Source organism: Exophiala xenobiotica, assembly GCF_000835505.1.
Source record: "Exophiala xenobiotica strain CBS 118157 unplaced genomic scaffold supercont1.7, whole genome shotgun sequence".
Classification (NCBI taxonomy): domain Eukaryota; kingdom Fungi; phylum Ascomycota; class Eurotiomycetes; order Chaetothyriales; family Herpotrichiellaceae; genus Exophiala; species Exophiala xenobiotica.
The window spans coordinates 599,957-619,489 of record NW_013562488.1 but is presented as its reverse complement, the minus strand read 5'-3'; the positions used below and the strand labels follow the sequence as shown (position 1 = coordinate 619,489).

General features: G+C 52.2%; 6 protein-coding genes across 6 annotated transcripts; 2 read left to right on the top strand and 4 right to left on the bottom strand.

The window, feature by feature from the left end:
* Nucleotides 1-78: 78 nt before the first annotated feature.
* On the bottom strand, nt 79-3,174 carry PV05_10934 (uncharacterized protein). The gene is made up of 3 exons (XM_013454368.1): nt 2,358-3,174; nt 1,861-2,295; nt 79-1,799 (listed from the first exon to the last, which is right to left on the bottom strand). The coding sequence occupies exons 1-3, from the start codon at nt 2,574-2,576 to the stop codon at nt 627-629; spliced, it is 1,827 nt and encodes a 608-aa protein (XP_013309822.1). The 5' UTR covers nt 2,577-3,174; the 3' UTR covers nt 79-626.
* Nucleotides 3,175-4,623: 1,449 nt separating this feature from the next.
* PV05_10933 (uncharacterized protein) lies at nt 4,624-8,525 on the bottom strand. Its single transcript, XM_013454367.1, has 5 exons — nt 7,877-8,525; nt 7,058-7,814; nt 6,394-7,005; nt 5,962-6,343; nt 4,624-5,909 (listed from the first exon to the last, which is right to left on the bottom strand). The coding sequence occupies exons 1-5, from the start codon at nt 8,169-8,171 to the stop codon at nt 4,995-4,997; spliced, it is 2,961 nt and encodes a 986-aa protein (XP_013309821.1). The 5' UTR covers nt 8,172-8,525; the 3' UTR covers nt 4,624-4,994.
* Nucleotides 8,526-9,987: 1,462 nt separating this feature from the next.
* On the bottom strand, nt 9,988-11,929 carry PV05_10932 (uncharacterized protein). Its single transcript, XM_013454366.1, has one exon. The coding sequence runs from the start codon at nt 11,877-11,879 to the stop codon at nt 10,089-10,091; it is 1,791 nt and encodes a 596-aa protein (XP_013309820.1). The 5' UTR covers nt 11,880-11,929; the 3' UTR covers nt 9,988-10,088.
* Nucleotides 11,930-13,483: 1,554 nt separating this feature from the next.
* PV05_10931 (uncharacterized protein) lies at nt 13,484-15,149 on the top strand. Its single transcript, XM_013454365.1, has 3 exons — nt 13,484-14,300; nt 14,355-14,587; nt 14,643-15,149. The coding sequence occupies exons 1-3, from the start codon at nt 14,001-14,003 to the stop codon at nt 14,701-14,703; spliced, it is 594 nt and encodes a 197-aa protein (XP_013309819.1). The 5' UTR covers nt 13,484-14,000; the 3' UTR covers nt 14,704-15,149.
* PV05_10930 (uncharacterized protein) lies at nt 14,939-16,322 on the bottom strand. The gene has a single exon (XM_013454364.1). It carries the CDS (start codon nt 15,892-15,894, stop codon nt 15,022-15,024), a length of 873 nt encoding a protein of 290 aa, XP_013309818.1. The 5' UTR covers nt 15,895-16,322; the 3' UTR covers nt 14,939-15,021.
* On the top strand, nt 16,253-19,484 carry PV05_10929 (uncharacterized protein). Its single transcript, XM_013454363.1, has one exon. The coding sequence runs from the start codon at nt 16,413-16,415 to the stop codon at nt 19,341-19,343; it is 2,931 nt and encodes a 976-aa protein (XP_013309817.1). The 5' UTR covers nt 16,253-16,412; the 3' UTR covers nt 19,344-19,484.
* The last annotated feature ends 49 nt before the right edge of the window (nt 19,485-19,533 follow it).

Here is a 19,533-nt window from a genome sequence, read left to right as displayed (position 1 = left end):
CCGGTGTACTCCGTATGTATTAAATGAAGACGAAGATGAGAATGAGAATGAGAATGAGAATGAGAATGAGAATGAAAATGAAAATGAACAAGAAAATGAAAATGAACAATGCACCCAAGTCTGCGCACCAGTGTGCAGGTGGCTATGGCCTGTGTCCCATGTCCCTACCATATCACCTACCCAGTACTTCGAGCTTCACTACACTGCCGTGACTGCGTATCAACCTCATACTTTGAGAGTCCGAACCTCAATCCATACCAAACCACAGCATACAATCGCAACCGCAACCGCAATCGCAATCGCAATCTCGACAAAATGTTTTTTGGGCGTCGGAGGTAGAAAAGTAATACGTACGAGACCCATCCCGATTCTCTACTACGCGAGGCGGGCACCCCTTCTGAAAAAGTCCAGCCCAATTTGAAGCTCGTGCGATTTCACAACTCTCTCAACGCCAACTATACTCCCATAAAACCCTCGCCGTGTCAGCCCGTCGGCCGTTAGCGATCATCCAGACACAGAAACTCCGACCCCCGTTTTGGACACCCCGAAGTCGTAGCACATCATTCACCCTTACAATATTCGGCATACTATGGATAGCGATGCCGCCATGTGCGAAGAAGCTCCTCTCAAGCGCTCTCCTCAACATGTCTCAGCACCGGGTAGAGTTGCTCCTCCTCAGACCGATGCTTGTGATCATCCGTGCCAGTCATCTCGTGGTCCAGGCCGCCCTCGGCCTTTGGTGTGACAGTCTTGTCATCATCGTCGAATTGTTCGGTGTCGAGCCGTTTCTTGATCAGGTCACGCATCCACTCGATCAGTCGCATGTTCTGGACCCAGACCTCACCCGGTTCAGGATCCTTGGAGTCGCTCTTGGGTGTACCAACCTCGGCAGCGGACAAAGCCGGGTCGATGACACTATCTTCTGGAGAGCCGGCCTTCTTCTTGCCCTTGGCTTGCTTGTTCATCGCTGATGCAGGCGGAGTCACGGAGCCGTCAGTGACAATGTCCATATCATCCTTATCCTTGGCGGGAGCTGCGCGCTGAAGCATGCCACCGCTGTATCGGCGACGCTCGTCGTTGTCGAACATGCCGCTCAGGGTGGCAGAGTTGGCAGCAGCATAGGCCATGTCGCTGGCATTGGATGGCAAACTGGGGTACATGGCGCTGCTGGTTGGCGCTGCGTGGCCTTGCAACGGGCTCTGACCTGAAGTATAGCTCTGAGCAGATGATGGTGGTGTCAGACCTGGAGTGCTGGCATCCGTGGCGCTGGCGATACTGCCTTGATGCTGATGTTGAAGGAGAGCGGTGGGATTGCTGTGAGCTGCGGTGGTTGGAACTTGAGCAGCGCCGGGTGGACTGTTGCTGGTGCGGTAGGCGACATATCCAGGGCCGGCTTGGCCGACACCAGAAGACCCAAGGTGAGTATCGTTTTCGTAGATGGTAGCTTGCATTTGTTCGAGGATCTGGTCAATCGAGGTCAAATCGCCACGAGTCTTTGCGTTCCCCATGGGTGGTAGACTGTAGGCTTGGATGGGATCTTCGGACTCGTAGCCGCCACCAACCGAGACAGGCTGGTAGGCAGGGACTGCAAGACTGGTCGGAATGATCTGGGGGAGTTGAAGACCCTGGAGCTCAAAGAGGCGACGGCTGATATTCTGGAAATTAGCAGGATCAAGCTCTCTACGTCTGACCTGCCCGAAGAAATGGTCAAGCGCATCATAGCCACGCTTGCGAGTTTCGTAGTCATAAGTGGTCGGAGGCACGGTGCTGTAGTAAGTCACGGGGCCATAGCCGGGGTGCTGTCCGGTCTGTTAGTTCCCTGGGCATTGAAAGAACAGCTCAAGATTCAAAGGTACTTACCTGAACCGGTGGATGTGGCTGGTAATATTGGTTGGGGTGATGCTGGCCAGTGTAATCACCTGGACCAGGCATCGCAGGAGCATAATAGTTTTGACCGACTTGTCCTGTCAAAGCGTGACCATAGTATGAGGCGTTGTAGTCCCCACCTGAAGGCATGCCGTTTTGTGAACGTTGTCCTCCATTGGAATCTAGGTTGGGAGAGCGCATGATGACGCTGTCGTCAGCGTGAGTCTTGACATGTTTCTTCAGATCTTGCGGTCGCTTGAATGCCTTGCCGCAGAATTCGCACTTGTGAGGCTTCAAGGGGACGTGGACTCGGATGTGGGAGGTGATGTGGTCACGTTTGACGGTGGTGGTACGGCACTGACCCCAGGCGCAGGTCAAGTTGAGGTTGTTGGTTGACTTGCGACCAACATGACGTTCGCAGACGTGCTCCTAAAACAAAAGATTAGAACTGCGAAAACGAGTAAGAGGCGCAGGCGGGATCAAAGACTCACGTAGAGAGCTTCTGCAGATGGGCTGCGCTCGCCGCATCCTTGCCACTGGCACTGCAGGTTCTCGCCGGCAGCGTTGACACTGGGTGCGGGTTGTTGAGGAGTTTGGGTCAAAGGCTGTTGAGGCAGTTGACCTTGTTGCTGCTGTGGTTGTGAGGTGGCGGTCACATCCTGAGGCGCAGGGAGGTTTGAAGTGGTGCTGGTTTCGCCTAGTTCAGACATTGTTGTTTCGTCGTCGCGCCAAGCTTGAGCCCAAGTCACGGTGAGAGCCAAGAGATATGTTCAAGTCGACCTTGGCAAAGATTTCAGGTGAACGCCGACAAGAGATACCACGACCCCGGGAATCTGGTGCTCGATGCTGACAAAAGTTCGTGGATGGATGGAAAGCGGAAGAAGGCCAAGTTGAGAGTCGGGTCAGTGAAATTTTCCGAGTGAGCCTCACTCTCGGACCAGAAGTGAAGAAATTTTGCGTGAGTAACGAAGTACAGGCGGGCGGCGGGTGAGTCTGGCAAGACTACCTAGGTAAAGGGATTTGATCACGCCGTCCTGATGATTTGTTTCGACACTGAATAAGAGGGTGAAAGGAGTTGGTTCTTGAGTTCTACTGTGTACAGGAGACGGAGAGGAAGAAGAGGGTGGCTGCTGCTATCGGAGGAAGATGGGTCGGTTAAGTCAGGTCAGGTCAGGCGTGGTCAGGTCATCTCAGATGCGGCGGGAAAGGGAGACACGGAGACTACGGATTAGGCGTGGGTAGTAGGGGCAATGCTCTGAGAGGAGAGCCAGAGGGAGAGAGGAGGCAGAGCCATAGCCAGTGGTGGGAGCGTGTGTGGTCTGGTCTCTTCTCCTTCACACAGTAGGTGGCATCCAGGTGGCATCCCCCTCCAGCGCTGGGAACGTGAAAGACGCCCGTTTTTCGTCAGATGGCCTTGGCACTGCCTTCTGATACGCTCTGCCAAGCCACTAATTCCAAGAGGAAATGCACCAAGCCCCACCTCTCGCACTCACGCTCCTCCCTCTCCCTCTTCCCTCTCGCCCACTCATCTTGTTCCCTCTGATCCGAATCGCTCATCTTACACCGTCACTCACCGTGATACGAGTCTGCGCCCGTCGATTCGTAAAACGGCGAAACGCTGCTAAGCAAATTCTCAAATTCCCATGCTTCAGCCAACCCTCTGTCGCGTCCGGTGCACGCAGGGGATTGATAACCTTGCACGGAGTATTGCTTTTGACTTTATCCCACCGTTCAGGAAAGCTCCCGTCCAATTTTTCCGAAGTCTTGGACTTTCTTGGATTTCTCTTGGAGTCTTGGGAGCGGGACAAGAATGAGTCCAAGACCCAAGACTTGGAAGGAGGCGCAGCACAGACAGGAAACTCTGGGCTGACAGATCTTGGGGCAAAATTGGTGGCAAATATCGGGTGACAAACTGGCCTCTTGCGTGCCTCTGCTTTGGGTGCCAAATCTCCTCCTGCTGCATCGTGCGAGGCCTGCTCATCCTCGGCACGATGGAACAGTGAACACAAAGCACATGCCCAGCGATTTCAGCTCGGTGCTTCATGCTTTCTCCTAGGTGTCTCCCTACAAGTTGTTGACCTTTGCTCTTTATGGCGTAATTGCTTGTACCCTCGTGATTCCTGCTGCTGGGGTCTGTGTGGCTCGTCGGACCTTCCACCCCAATTGTGGGATCATTCCCCATTAGTGAGCAGTAAGAACACGAGGACTGTCGCCCAGATATGTACCTCCCGTACTCGGACAGTTACTGTGGTTTGATTATTGACGAGGATAATCCACCTACGAGATCAGTAGTCGTAGAGCGTAGAGATAAGAACAGTATTACTCCTTGATCACGAGCAGTAGCATACCGCCCAATAACACATTCCACGTGGATTGCAGGAGAGAGACCCGGTGATTACGTTGTACTCGCACTGTATTTCTTCCGACATCGACCTCGCCGTGTCATGGAATAGCTCCTCTCTCGCCGCGATCGGTTTCGACTCCATTCTCAGTCTGTCGCGCGAACGGTATTATTGGTGAATTCATCTCACTGACGGCCCATAGTCGACGTCAGAAAGAAGTTCTCAGTCGTATCAAGGTTTGCGGACGACTTGGCACAAAATTTCCTCTCTTTCTGCCCAGTGCCGAGCCTTGCCACGACATCCCTCCCGCCAAGTATCTTCAAACCTCTTGGAAATTCCGCGGGATCACAAGGTCTGGGCACACGCAGCGGAATTGCTTGGACCACGAAAGGGAGATGGAACGCAGTGAATGGCCGAAAACACAATTTGGTGATCTTCTATACTTTTGGAACATTGTCAGCTATCCGTGCTCCCGGACTCCTACTGAGCATTGTGTGGGGCACGCATAGCCGTGTCGGATCTTATGACTCGTTATAGTCTTCCTGGCCATCTTTTCGCCCATCTCTCGCACACTTCAGCACCCGGAAACAGTCCTCAAACGAACGCCACCCTGATGCGCATGCCACGCCCCGTGAGTATCATGCATGATGACCCTTATTTCCCATGGTATCGTCTCAACAACATCCCAGGTTACCTAAGGCCGGCCGTGATCCTTCCTGGTAAACAAACCCCCTCGATGCAGTCATATAGAACTTCCGTGGTCAGTCATTTCTTCAACATCAATGGCTATGTATTCATGTGATAACGATGATCGCCCCAGCTCGAGTCCCATGCTAGGCGCTCATTGTTGAAATAGTCCTCCAGTCCCGGAGGTGGGACAGGATTCGTGCCTGTCGAGCCCTTCCAGAATTCATCGTGCCGTGAAGAACCTGGCACATCATTCCCAGCCGTCGTCAAAGGGTCGTGGAAATGCGGCAGGCCACTGAGATTCATATGCTCCCCACCTATTGCGTTCTGCATAAGTAAATCCGTGATTGGAGCACCGAAGTGTCGGCCATGAGCCGCAAATGCTTGTGCTGATGCTGGATTCTCACTCAGCGCATGCTGGAAAGAAAACCCATTGTCGTAGTGTGGCGTCGGTATCGACATATGTGTGCTACCGCCCGTCGGGGTTCCAGACATGCTGTGATCATTGTACCCGAGATTCGGGTCAGGAAATGAGTAGCTCGCATCGCCAGACTCCAACGTGCTGATAGACTGATTGGGATATGCGAAAGGATTATCGCTCGGAAACATGACGTTCTTCAGGTCGGGTATCTGTGCATTTCCCAATTGCGGAGTGAAGTCAAAGTGCCCTGACATCGGCGACGCAGTTGACGGGCTTTGGTAGCCAAACATCTGTTGACTTTGCATTTGCGCCGCGGCACCCTCAGAGAGACCTGTCAGTAGGTGAGGATCAGGCATTGAATTTCTCTTTGCCAACTTGGCAAGGAAATCCGAAGGATGAGTCCTTGTTCGACTCGGTGTGGCTGCAGCTTCCTTCAAGCTACTGGGGGTCGAAGAGCTTTGAGCAGCTTGTCTGTCTTGTGTTGAGAAACCTTCTGTGACCACGGGTGGAGGTCTCTTGCGGGACGTTGAAGGGGTGGCATTCAGAGAACTTCGTCGTTCTTTGAGCTTCTCGGGCAAAACCTCAAAGAGGCCCTGGATTACAAGAATTAGACATTGCAACCCCTCCGCTGGGTGTCGCACTTACCGCCAGGCTGGCACTACACCTGTCAGCTGCCATGCTTCGTTTTGCAAGAGCAGCCAACGTGTCTCTTCCTTCCACCGCGTCCTTCAGGATATCCTGGCCCGTGGGACTGTTCGGATTCTCGATAACGAAAAATACCAGGGAAAGAATCGCAAAGTAGGTGGTGTACATGACAAACCAGTAGGACCCGACCAATAGTCCCCGTCTTTTCATCTCGGTGGTGATATGCACAATATTCCTGGCGACACTTATGCACGCCGCAGCGCAGGCAAAACTCCTTTTGTCCACATTTCGCGATTGACATGCCTGTGTCACATAGTGGACAAAAGGTCGATATACCATCATCTGAACATGCGCGTACGACATTCGAAGAAGTTGTTGAACCCTTGAATCGGTCAGTTCGGCAGACTCGAGAAGGTCCATGTGTTAACTCACCTCGAAAGATCCCTTCCGGCGTTATCAGAAGGCCTCAGCTCTGTCGGCAATTGATCCATCCATGTTTGAAGGTCTCGTTCCAGCTCGCGTATCCGCTTGTGACTGATACTGTACCTGGAATCGGCTTTTCCGCCACCCGTGACACCTTTGACCGGGTAGATGTAGCGGACAACTTTTCTCAGAATGTTTGTTAATCTGGTATGTGCATTGGTTGCTTTCAGAAGAGGGAAGGTGCCGGGTGGCATAGGTCGGATACCCTCTGCGGTTATGTATTCGTCATCAACCTCGATCGGTAGTTCTTGATCGATATCATCGTCACTCAACATCTGGGGAAGGCCAAGCACAGCTCCCACATACGAGTCCAACTTTCGAACGAGCCAGAATATCCGCTTCCTTTCCTCTAGTTCGATGGGGTTGAATCTGTTTGGAATGTTTCGATGCAAGCCTAACCGACAGCACGCTCGCAGTGCAATACCGATATATGCATAGCACACTGGTAGTTTGGCAGTCGACTGCAGGAATATGATCATGAATACGATGGCTTGAATTGTCACTAAATCTCTGCAATCAGTAATGTCGAGCATCTGTTTGGCCGTGTTGAAGTATTGATATCTGCCAGGAAAAGACGTTAGCACGATACATCTGCAAAGCCAAGTTGGCGTACCCTTGCTCAATCGCCTCTTTATAGCCTCTGAGATCAAGTGTGGTGTTGTCGTCCTCGGACTTGGAGAACAAGCCTCCCACTGCCATGACGAGGTAAATCAAGGGCAAAAATTGCACATGGTCGTTGTTCCAATGCTCAGGATCAGTATCGTAAACAGCATGCAAGCGTGTAAAATATGTCGGTTTGTGTATAGGACGCATCAAGGCGCAACAATCATCGAGGGCATTCAGCGAGAGTTCAATGGCCACTTCTTTCGGTGGTAAATCGACACCTGGAGGGAGATTGAACTCATAGGGAGACGACTGTGCTGATTTTGGAGACTCGAGAATCTGTGAGATCGTCTTGTTTCTGTTGGGATGACGATATTCGGAAAGATATGACTCTCCGAACTGGGCACGGAATTTCCGCATGAAGACATAACCAGAGGAATGGCCATGAAAATCCCAATGTCCATCATGATCCAAATCCAAAGCACCAATTCGGTCGACCATGGACTGGAGCTGGGCATCATCCTCCGGTTTCGACGCATCCGCAACAGGTGCGGCATGGCCATTAAGATTGTTGGAACTAGCAGTTGCTCGCGAGGTGTCGATCAACTGTTCCACGCTCCGCGCATCGAATTTGGGATCATCGAGGTCGATTCCTGGAAGGACAGAACGTAGAATTGACTCGGCTTTCTGTAACCTCTGCTCTAGAGCTTCAATGTATTGTGGCGCCGGATTTCGCCTTCGGTTAGAAGGTTGATCGTAAGTACATTCTGCAGCAGGAAGTGAGCGACTTTGTGACGGGCTTCCATACCATGGCATGATTCCAACTCACCATAGCTGTAGACAGTACAATGCGTACAGGGTTGCTTGCCATCACACTTTATCTTTTTCCGTCGGCATTCGTCGCACGCTCTGGTGACTCTTCGCCTTTTCTGCATTGGCGCGAGCGGTTTAGTATTGCCATCTTCATCTGTGGCGATCTCAGCCGAGGGTGATCCTGGTTGCGAATCCGGAGCCGTAGAATCATTGCGGCCCGCGGATTCAATGACCTGAACAGAAGGTTGGCCTGAAGCCTCCTGAGCCGGACTCTCCGTGGAGGGAGAGAGCACCGTCACATCGTCGGCCATGATGCTTTGGAGCGTGAAAAGATCAGGAAGACAGCAAAGAAGTTGACAGCGTCCTGACGTGCATCGGTTCAAAGGGTCGAGGTTCGCTTTGAAATGCTCCGGACTCGGTGACGCATAGAAAAAGTCAGGGTTACAAAAACAAATTTGGCCTTTGAAAGAGCAACCCCGCAATGCCAGGCGGCGTGATCTCGCAAATGGCTGTGACGAGATTTATTGGGACAGAAACATAAGAAAAAGTGAAGCGTGAAAATGAAGGAAGTACGTTGTACGATTCTGCCAGGGACAAGAATAGGACATGACATGAACGGACCAGCCGATTTCGCGCCTCTCGATCCCTCTCTGCATGCTCTTTGCGAAGCCAAAGGGAGCCCAATTATTAAGACCCTGGACCTTTTGTCGGTAACCATGCCGTCATTGGGATGATAAGTAACTTAATCTGGTGGGTGGAACTGCAAGCAAACGCGCGGACGCATGGGCGAGCACCGGCTTTCCTGCTTTGGGCGTCTGTGGGCAGTCGAATGTTGATGGTGCCCGTCGGGCAAGAGCCATTGAGGAGCAGGCATCTCGTATATTCTCCACGCTGTCGAGGGTTTGTGACTGGCGGGCACACGCCGGTCCTCTGGGATACGCTGTTCAAGGGTTGGTGCTTCGCTGTCATGGGTCATTTAGGTGCAGGCTTTGCCCACACAGTGGCACTCTGTTAACCCCGTATCCTTCGCCTATCGTCGAATGGCCAAACTCGTATTCGTCAATTGCGAGCTCAGGGCTCTGGTCGTAACGGATTTAACAGCCTAGCTCGCGCCCAAAAGACCCGCAGCTTGCAGGGTTCCAGGGCTCAAGGCAGTCGCAGTGTTCTTCTCTGGGTACGGAGTACTCGTAGTTCCAATATGCTTGGAGTGACTTCCCACTCCAATAGACGTGTACTCGACCTTGAGATCGACACTCTTTCTTGTGCTTGGTGGCGTCGGGTGGACTTGTGAACCTCGCGTGGCTTCCAGCGCTACATAGAATTCGTGGGGCCCAGCAGGCCATACGCCCTAGCACAAGGCACTATTTCAAGGTCTCAGAAAGTCCGTCGACCATCAAGCAAGCCTCTCAAACAAGTCAGGAAGACAAGCGCCTCAGCCTGAAGCGAATGACTTGTGATACAGAACAGAGGGCGACACGATGCTGGAATGTGAATACAAAGTATATAATGTCATGACGTGGGTTAAAGACACAAAAGTGACGCAGGATGCCACAACCACATAGGTGACAACGCTTGTTGGGCTCAATCTTCCAGTGTCACGCTGCGCCCATCTCCAGACCCACTGCAGGCTCGCTGATGCACGGCAGACTGCATGGAGAGGCTGCTCAGATGCTGAGTGTAGTGCGGCCACGCGTGGGTGACTTCCTGTCCTATTACGCCTTTTGTTATTGACATGCCTGTTCCTCTCGTATCATGATCCATGGGCAACACGCCTCATGAGCAACTGGCTGCCTCCGGCTATCAATCTCAAGGGTTGTACGAAGTTGTCAGCCTCGTTGGTACGCTTCGCCTGCAGATGAAGTCCGAGAGCTTTCAGCAAAGCAATGCAGATGGTTCGCCAACACTAAACGTAGTGTCATCTCAGAGGCACCGGCTGAATGATTCTGAATGACCTCTCCCGATTCGAAGACAGCGGCGACGGAAGCGGAGAAATGCAGTCGAATCTTGCATTCATTCTTCCTATTGATGGCATCCTCTTTCACACTTGCGCGAGGTGCTAATGGCAGGCTTCGGCGTAGGGACAGTATTTCCGTCGAGACGCTTCTTTTCTTCTCGAAAATGTTGCAAATCCGAACAAGGTTTGACGTAGGTGCAGCTTTCTAGGTCCATGAGTGTCCAGCGGTACTGGTGCGCTGTAAATGACAATACTACCTCCTTCTTCATCGACGTTAAGGCGAGTCCAGCATGAACCTTGAGTGGTAGCTCATGAGTGGTGCTTGTAGGATCTCCTCGCGTAGGTCATCTTCCCAGTCTGCCACGACCGGCTTGAGACCCGGTCCTAGCGTGAGGAATCGAAGGAGCACATAGTTTAACCTGTCGAAGTTGGGCCGCGACAACCTATTCGCGACCTTCAGCATTCTTCCCACAAACCATGGTCTCTCGGTGTTCCGCAGAGGAGGATCGCCACTGCCACTCAGTAATATCTGTAGGAGCGCTTCTACTGATTGGTGCCGCTCTAGCCCATTCTGCTTGACGCTCTCGGCCAGTTCATGGAAGAATTGTTCGCTGAGTTCTGTCGAGTGTCGATATTCCCAAATGGCAAGATTGATGGTCATCAAAACGGCCAGTCTAGCAATGATCTGCTCATATTTGCAGGCCTCTGTGTACCGGGGGGCATCTTCGCTTGCCAGAAGAGTATAGAAGGATTCTCCTGGCAGGAAGGCCGAATATCGCAATGCTTGCTTACTTTTTGTTATAGCGTTTCGCTGCATACCAGCCTGAACAAGAGCAAGGTGTTCCGTGCATTTGAGAAACGTGATGAATTCAGTCCACTGCTCGAAAACTTCTGCCCGAGCGATAGTCTCAGCTTCCTGATCGTTTCCATGATTGGGAGATAGCTGCGGATCACTGTAGAAGGTGGCACCGTAAGCGCGATACCCCGGGAACATATAATCGCACCAGTTGATCAACAGCTGCAGTCTTTTGTGCTGGATCAAGGCTGCAGGCCCGCCTCGATCGCGGATCTTTTGCAAAGCAGCTTCCCAATGCATCCACCCGTACCTGCGGCGCTCGATATGAGGATCGATGAGTTCCAGGGCAGCCGCGAAGATGGTTGCTGATATCGTGGCGTCAGAGGTGTCGTTTGGGAACTGTTGATAGTGTCGGAGGAGCAGTCGAGAAGCCCTGCTTCGGTGCTCAATTGTCAAACGTGTCTCCGACATTCCTTCCAATCGAGCTCGTGTGATTGCAGCATGAGCAAGGATAGCATTCTCGAAGCAAACCGCTCCTGACATGGCCTCTGGTATGAAAACAGAAAAGTACCAATTCTGTGCGTGGGGCTTTTCCAGTCCGTACGAGCATGCTGGCATAACCGTGGCATAAAAGTCGAATAGTAGTTGATCTTCTAGGCTGAGTTTCAACGGCAGAGAATCGAAAGGATCGGTTCGAGCAGCACTCAGAATAGATTGAGGTTCCGGAAACTGTTTCGTCTTTACACAATAGCGACATGGCCGATTCGTTGGGGCCAAGGCGCTGGACGTAATCGAAGAAGAAGAGTGTCGGTCTGGCATCATATCTGCAAGCCTAGCAAATGCGGCAGAGCCCACACGAAATCCCCCTCTTGCTGGTTTTGTTTCTGCCGGCCGCTTATGGAGGTGCGGTGCAATCTCTTGGACAGGTTCAGATGAGCGACCTCGCAGGTCCTCAAGCTCCTGTGAACTTCCCCTCGAGGACGGTGCAGTAATGGAGCTAGGTGATTCGAAACGAGCCGAGGGCTTGCTCCTAGACGGTCGCTGTCTTGCTCGTGACTGCGACCGGACTTTCTCCTGTCTTCTGCGTTCGGGCAACTCGGATTCGCCGTTATGGTCAACCCTTGTACGGGCTTCCCAACGCTTTTCCCTCATGTACTCCTGCATGACATGTCGGCGCACCTGGGTTGAGTTAACTCTTGTTGAGGCGACATTGTTGTTGTCAATGAACTGGAACCGCCGCGGCGGTCTTTTATGAGCTGGAGACATCATCGGCGCAATCGATATACATTCAAGGCTTCTGGGTCCTTGGGAGTCTGACATCAAGACGATGAGTGGCGCTGGCAAGATCAAAAGTCAATAGATCTGATGAGCGGCGCTGACCCAGGGACGTTGATAGAAGTGTATTTCGGCCCCAAGAGGGGGGACAAGGGTCCCATGGAGGTTAGAAAGAATGGAGCGCGGGAGCCTTGCTGCCGAATGCGCAATGCCCTTCCGAGAGCGTTGCTTTTCGAGTGTCGGTTCCACTGAGCATTAGAAAGGCAATGTCCCAGATTGTGAATTACTTACCTTACTGGGTTGCCTTTGGTCCCCTGATGATAGCAAGAGGCCGTTGGACTTTGATCATCCCTGTGATCGAGTCTTCGAGTATCGAAATCGGAAAACTGAAGCATCTTTCTAGCAAAAGCACTGAGCGAGCATTCAGCCCAGGGATCACTCTTATGTCAGAATCATGAGAGCTAGTTGGACAGGTTGACAACACCGCTCCTTCTTTGGGGACAAGGCTAACGGACGGCGACAGCCTCCGTGCTATACTGGTCCCTGTGGAAGATGATACGACAAAACGAAAGTGAGAGCCAAATAATCTAACTCGTTGTGGTTGTTCGCGAGTCGGGATGCATGGCCACCGAGGTTGGATGAATTGCCTCTGAATTCGCTAGGTTGGAGTGAATTCGGCTTCGTCAGGCGTTCTGCACTATTCTCGAAGACCACCATCGATCGCGTTTGGCCCGTGGGGACTTTGATAGCGTCGCCTCGCAGCGCCGGTTCGCATTTGGCATGCAGTATCTCAGGCTTTCGTTTCCAACTTGAGCTTGGCCTGTTCTGGGCCGTGGTCCAACGGATTATACCATCGTTTATAGGTAATGGTCGTCGCTTGTTGGGACAGACGAAGGACATTGAAATGGAAAGACGTGTGTTCAGCCGGCAATCTGTGTTTATCACCATACACGCCATCGATCGTAGTTGGGCTGCCAAGTAAACAACGAAGAGAGTATTGAGCATTTTCCCGTTGAGGAAAGCTCTGTACTTACCGCACTCGAGGCTTTTGTTCGAGACTGATCCTTGGTTCGGCCAGGCCAGAAACGGGCGAGCCAGTAGAAGACACGTCGTTAAATTTGAAGCCAGAGGCTGGCTTCCATGATTGGACTTGCCTTTGCAAACTGAGCCTGGCAAGGACTTCAGCAAATCCTGATCCCACATTTCGAAGATGCAGGTACACAGTCTGGCCCAGGTGGCCGCCCTTTGAATGAGGCGAAGATGGTTCCGTTGTCTGGTAGCATATTAGATATCAACCACAGGGGGCAACATAGACCCGACGGGGGCTGACAAAGACGATGCTTCCACTTGCAGCACAGCGAATACTTTGGAGAAAGCAAACGACACAGACCTCACTGACGTCGACGAGAAAAGGCTGATAGCGGCTATTTCATGATGACCAAACGAAGGGGAAGACTCTCCCGCCAAGGCTTGATGATAGGGTCTGGCACTGGTCACCGTGGGTGCGTGTGGGTGAAACGGTGATGCTTCAGAGCCGACAAGAAACGGCCATGCAAAACGCCGAAGTTGGATGCTCCCACTTACCATCATCTACCAATCGTTCGCAGCTCCCAGCGTCTCAGAAAGTGCATCAGTCTGAAAGAAACCCCCATCCGACGGCCATCACCCACTCGTCCATCCCTTGCCACTGCCATATCGCAAACTTGAAGTGTCTTGCCGCCACGGGCGTATCCGAACCCCCTTTGAGAGAACGACCAGACCCTGAAAATCTGTTCCTTTGACCCCATTCCGGCATTGGCGTTGGCCTTGTACTCCTGCAGTCTGCGCTCTGCACCACCATCATCTGCGCCTACTGCTAACTACCTAGTCCTTGCCACCTGTTGTCCAGCTCATTCCCTTTTCGAGCTGCTGGACCTGCATAACTCCGGTGCAACAATCGCCCTGTGGGCATCTTCAATTGTGCACAAGACGCGCCGACTGCTGGACACGGTTCGCGTTGTCGATCGACACTTACCGCCGGCTCAAAGCTAAGACGCGGCATCGACAGCAGCACCACGGTCCGATCACAAAGAACAACGACCGCCTGTGGGAGAGCAGTCATCCGTGTACAAAGATATGGCACAAGGAACACAATCCATAAAATGTGTGGTGACGGGTGACGGTGCGGTGGGAAAGACATGTTTGCTGATATCCTACACAACCAATGCCTTTCCTGGCGAATATATCCCCACAGTCTTCGACAACTACTCTGCTAGTGTCATGGTAGATGGAAAGCCTGTGTCTCTTGGACTCTGGGATACCGCCGGTCAGGAAGATTACGACAGACTACGACCTCTCTCATACCCCCAGACGGATGTCTTCCTGATATGCTTCTCCATTGTTTCTCCCCCCAGTTTCGACAACGTCAAGGCCAAGGTGAGCAAGACACTAGGCTTCGCAAGCTGCGTCGAGACTGACGGTCATGCACAGTGGTACCCCGAGATCGAACATCATGCCCCTGGCGTACCTATCATCCTCGTCGGGACCAAGTTGGATCTGAGAGAAGACAAAGCCACGGCCGATAACCTGAGGTCGAAGAAAATGGAGCCTGTATCTTACGAACAGGCTCTCATGGTGGCCAAAGAGATCAAGGCTGTCAAATACCTCGAATGTTCAGCACTCACACAACGGAATCTGAAGAGTGTCTTTGATGAGGCCATCAGGTGAGGAGAAGCCGCTGTTGAGCATGACTGCGGCCTATGCTGATGACACTTGCAGAGCCGTCCTCAACCCTCGACCGACAACCACCAAGAAGAAGTCGCGATGCACCATTCTCTAGCAGTTTTTGAGCGAGCTTCTGATTTTTAGGGCTGCGAGGGGTGTATATGGGATGCATTGCAAGAGGTGGACATAGACTTCCCGGCTTCACTGCTTGCACCTTCTCACAGTCTAGCTTGTTGTTTTCTTGCAACAGATACAGTCAACGGAGGGACTGCAAAGTCGTGTCCATCATACGACTAATAACGTGCAATCTAACTGGGATGGGGGCGTTCATATAGGAAGCGATCCAAGGGCTTGTGTGATCAAAACATGTGCTTCAGAAATTTCATTCCATGTAAATGCTCATGCGCCAATGCCAGCGGAGCACAACCATCAATCAGTGCTGGACACGAGAAAGTCGGCTGGGATGGACTACACCCCGGTTGTCCTGAGGTGCCTCGCCCGACTCGGCATTTGCACCTGTGCCAGGAGCTCCCCTGCTCTTGCGAGCAGCTTTCTCTTTATCAGCTTTGTCTTTGATTCTCTGCCTCTCTCTTTCCTCTTCCAGCTTCTTGTTTTTGGTGATGATCTTAGCCTTGCGATCCTTGCTCTTCCCTCCTCCGCCACCAGCTGTCAACTCAACATTGATTCTCCTCCCCTTTCTCTTGTCATCCGGCGCCTCGGCACCGTCTTTGTGGTGAGGATCAAAGATGGAATGGTGATACAATTTCAGGCACGTCTTCATTTTATCGTAGACATCAAACTCCAGGAAGGCAAAACCTTTCCCTCGTCCAGTAGCTTTGTCCGTCGACATTCGAACACTGGTCGGCGCAAGTTTGGAGAAGTGCTGCTTGACTTGAGCAGCTGTAGCATCGAAGGGTAGATTGCCCACGAAGACAATGAATCTCGATGGTGTCTTGGACTCTTTCTGTTCGCTTGTCTTCTGCGCCTTTTTGGGTTTGTGTTCGATTGCCTCTTCTTCGACAGCAGCAGTGTCTTGTTGCTTTGCTCGCTCATCTGTTGTTACTGTCCCGGCCTCGTTTTGCGCGGTTGAAATATCGTCCAGGTCGTTCGTCGTCTGCGAAGGCTCTGCTTTTGACCTTTTCTGCTTCTTGGATCTCCTCTCTGACCTCTCTTGCCGTGACTTTCCTTTCGATTTTGGTGGCTGCGTAGAGTCGACTGCCTGGGCTGGTGCGCCTGCCGAAGAATTTTGAGAATTTCCAGCGCCGGCGTCAGATTCGACCTGATCGTGCTTCCTCTTCTTAGACATGCTGCTGCACAGTTTATTGAAAGGTCGTTTGTTCCGTGAATGCCGGCTGAGAAAGGCGCAAATATTCAGCCTCGTCAAAGGTATGGTTGTTGCTTTTCTCTGGTTGTATGAAAAAATATCTGCGGACGGGGCACGTCATGGGCGCCCCGACAAGGAGGGTATTGGATTGCAGGCCGTGGTGCTTGGAGATGGGCTAGGGTGGCTCGGGTGGCTAGGATCCCTAGGCGTGCATCATCAGTGCTTGTGAGGGTGTCAGTGGCGGCGCTAGGCCAAGTCCCAGGGTTGGAGGCGCTACCGGAGTGCACCTGAACTGAAATCCGCCTAAGAACCACTTGACCAGCATCCTCCGGACAGCTTTCAGGGCTGCCTTGAGCAGTTCTAGAGGTCTACGTGTTGTTCCAACTGCTGTTCGAAGACTTACCTCCCCCTACGATCGAGTTCCTGTGAAGAATCCAGTTACCATGAACAGATAACCCGCAGGTCAACCCTCGACGACCGAGAGCTGTCCCTCCTCCATCATGGCCGTCTACGCCTCGCAACTCGGGGCCAAAGGTCCATTCGCCAACAGTGCTCCCCCTTCGATACCTACTCATGCAGCGCCTTCGGGCACCTTCCTGCCAGGAACCAAAGTGCAGGTGGGACATCACCGAGTCATCATTGACCGCTATCTGTCGGAGGGCGGCTTTGCCCATGTCTATGTTGTCCAACTACCAACTCCCGTGGATGGTAATCAGAAGGCGGTCTTGAAGAGAGTGGCTGTTCCCGACAAGGACCACCTGGCAAATATGAGGACGGAGGTCGAGACAATGAAGAGATTAAGAGGCCAGAAGCATATTGTGAAATACATCGATTCTCATGCATCCCAGCTGAAGGGAGGAGGCTACGAGGTCTTCCTGCTCATGGAATTCTGCCAGGGTGGGGGGCTAATCGACTTTATGAATACACGACTGCAAAACAGACTGACAGAGCCTGAAATCTTGAAGATATTCACCGATGTCGCCGAAGGAGTGGCATGTATGCACTATCTCAAACCGCCGCTAATGCACCGAGACCTCAAAGTCGAGAACGTTCTTATATCCACGTCAGGGTCGTCCAAGATATACAAACTTTGCGACTTTGGGTCAGCAGCTCCTTCGCGACCAGCCGCGACATCGGCTGCTGAGGGCCGTTTGATCGAAGACGACATAAATCGGCATACAACTCTCCAATACCGAAGTCCAGAGATGATCGATGTTTACAGAAAACAGCCGATCGACGAGAAAGCAGACATATGGGCTTTGGGAGTATTTCTGTATAAGCTCTGTTATTATACGACCCCTTTCGAAGAAGCTGGACAGATGGCAATTCTGAACGCCAGGTTCAAATTTCCAGGATATCCGCGGTTTTCAGACCAGCTGAAGCTATTGATTGCTTCAATGCTCCGGGAGCGGCCTTCAGACCGTCCCAACATATACCAGGTTTTACAAAAAGCATGTCAGATGGATGGCCGAGAATTGGCTCTTGAAGACATCTACTCAAGACGAACGCAATCAGAGAGTCGCAAGGATCAAGCCCTGCCTGCACTCCCTTCGAGCTCCCAGTCCAGAGCCGGTGCGGCCTTATCTCCACCGAGACAAGAACCGGCTCCCAGCGTTCCGCAAATTGAACCTATGCGCCGAGGACGACCGACCAAGCCCGTTTCTCACCATGGTTCAGCTAAGCCAAGTCCGTCACCGCTGCGGATGATGGACAGCACGGACCCTTTCGCTGCACTAGATGGGAACAAGGTACCTGTTGAAGACGAGCTGTCTTCGAGATTCCCGACCTTGGATCATTTCTCTCTGATGGCCGACAAAGGCAAGAAATTCGCGTTCGAACCCCAACCGGAAAAGCAGCAGGAAAATGCTGAGACAGGTCTCGCCCAAAGAGTTACAATGGCGCTGGCCGATGACGCTTTCGCCAGAGCACCGAGCCCTATCAAGGCCCCTACGATCGCAGAGAGGCCAACTACTGCAATCACGTCAGAGACTGTTCTGAAGCACAAGAAGTCTCTAGACAGTAAGGAAACCCAGGCAAGAGCAGATCCGCCTCTGATCACCGCTCCAAAACCGTCCGTCGTGTCTACTGGAACGATGACATCCCCCTCTCCACCACCAACGAGCTCTAAATCATTTTCTGATCGGGCGATTCGTCGATTCCCTCCCAACAATCACCCACCTCGAGCTTCCAGTCTTACCCAGCCTGTGTCTGACGCTGAGAAAAAGGGGTCAAGGCTTGCCAGCCTTCTACGGGAAGATGCATATAGGTCGCAACTTGCTGATGATTACGAGCCACGGTCTCCAACCTCATCTCGTCCGTCACTAGAAGGCGGGCGGCCGACGACAAGAGATGTCAATTCCGGCGTAAGTCGTTCTCGGTCACTGAACTTTCGAAATCGACCGGCAAGTGTCAATATTGGGTCAAGGCCAACACATATAAAAGACAAGGAAATCAAAAGGCTCGACTACGAGACGACGTTCACCAGTGCGGAGCCTGAAATGCCTCCTTTGACACATTCGGAATCCGCAACAAACATTACATCGGACGTTGATTTCTTAAAGGCTAGAGAAGAAGAAGAGAAGGAACGAAAACATCATCATCGACGTTTAGGCAGTGGTTCTGGGCACCTCAAACGTGCCAGCTTGCCGTCGATGGGAATCGCTGGGACCACTAGATTATTGGCTGGCAAGTTTGGGGATGCATTCAAGATGTTTGAGAACAACAATGACTCGCATCATCAGCGGCGACGCAGTGACTCTCCTTCTCGAGATCCCATTAACATCTTGACCCCCATTGCTGGATCCGAGGCTACCGATCTCAGCAACGATCGGGAACCATTCGATGAAGCAGAAGATCTGTCACCTGAGATGAGACGCGAACTGGAAAAGCGAAAACTCGAGGCAGAAGAGCGAAGAGTTGCCAACGCGGCTGCGGAATACAGACAACGAATAGCAGCAAAAAGTGGGACTACAGGAACGGGAGGAACAGTGAAAGCCGCTTCTATTCAGAACAGGGTGAAATCATTGTTAAGCGAACATGATAGGCCTGCTCAGAAGACTGCAACTGGTTACGGTCGCTTTACCGGATCTCCAACGCCACAGGAAGAGTCACAGAGGCAGATATCTCAACCTGTCGAGGTACCTTCGCGGGTCGAGAGGCATCCTCCACACACCATGTCGGCCCCTGCATCTGCTGTTGACCTGACAAAATCACAAAGGCCAACAGCACCCCCCAAACCAAAGATATTGCGATCCACCATGCCGGACGCAACCAGCCCAGCGGTGAGCGAAGAGCCTCCTGTGCCTCATCTCGATGACGACTGGGAGGCGAATTTCAGCAAGAAATATCCCAGTCTGGCTGGGCTCGAGATGGTGGAAACATCCATCAGTGGGCCGAAGTCGACAGCGACGGTGAGAACGAAGGAGATATGATCGAGTCTTGTTACGACAATATAGACGTAGATTTGAAAACCCTTGCTTCACCCATAGACATCAAGGCTGGTGAATGAACGTAGAGAAGTGAAGTAAATGTGAAAGTGCTCGCTCAAGCAGCCGCTTCTGCCTGTACATGCGGTTTGGAATCACCACCTAAATCCCATCCTTTCCACTTTCATCCCGCTAC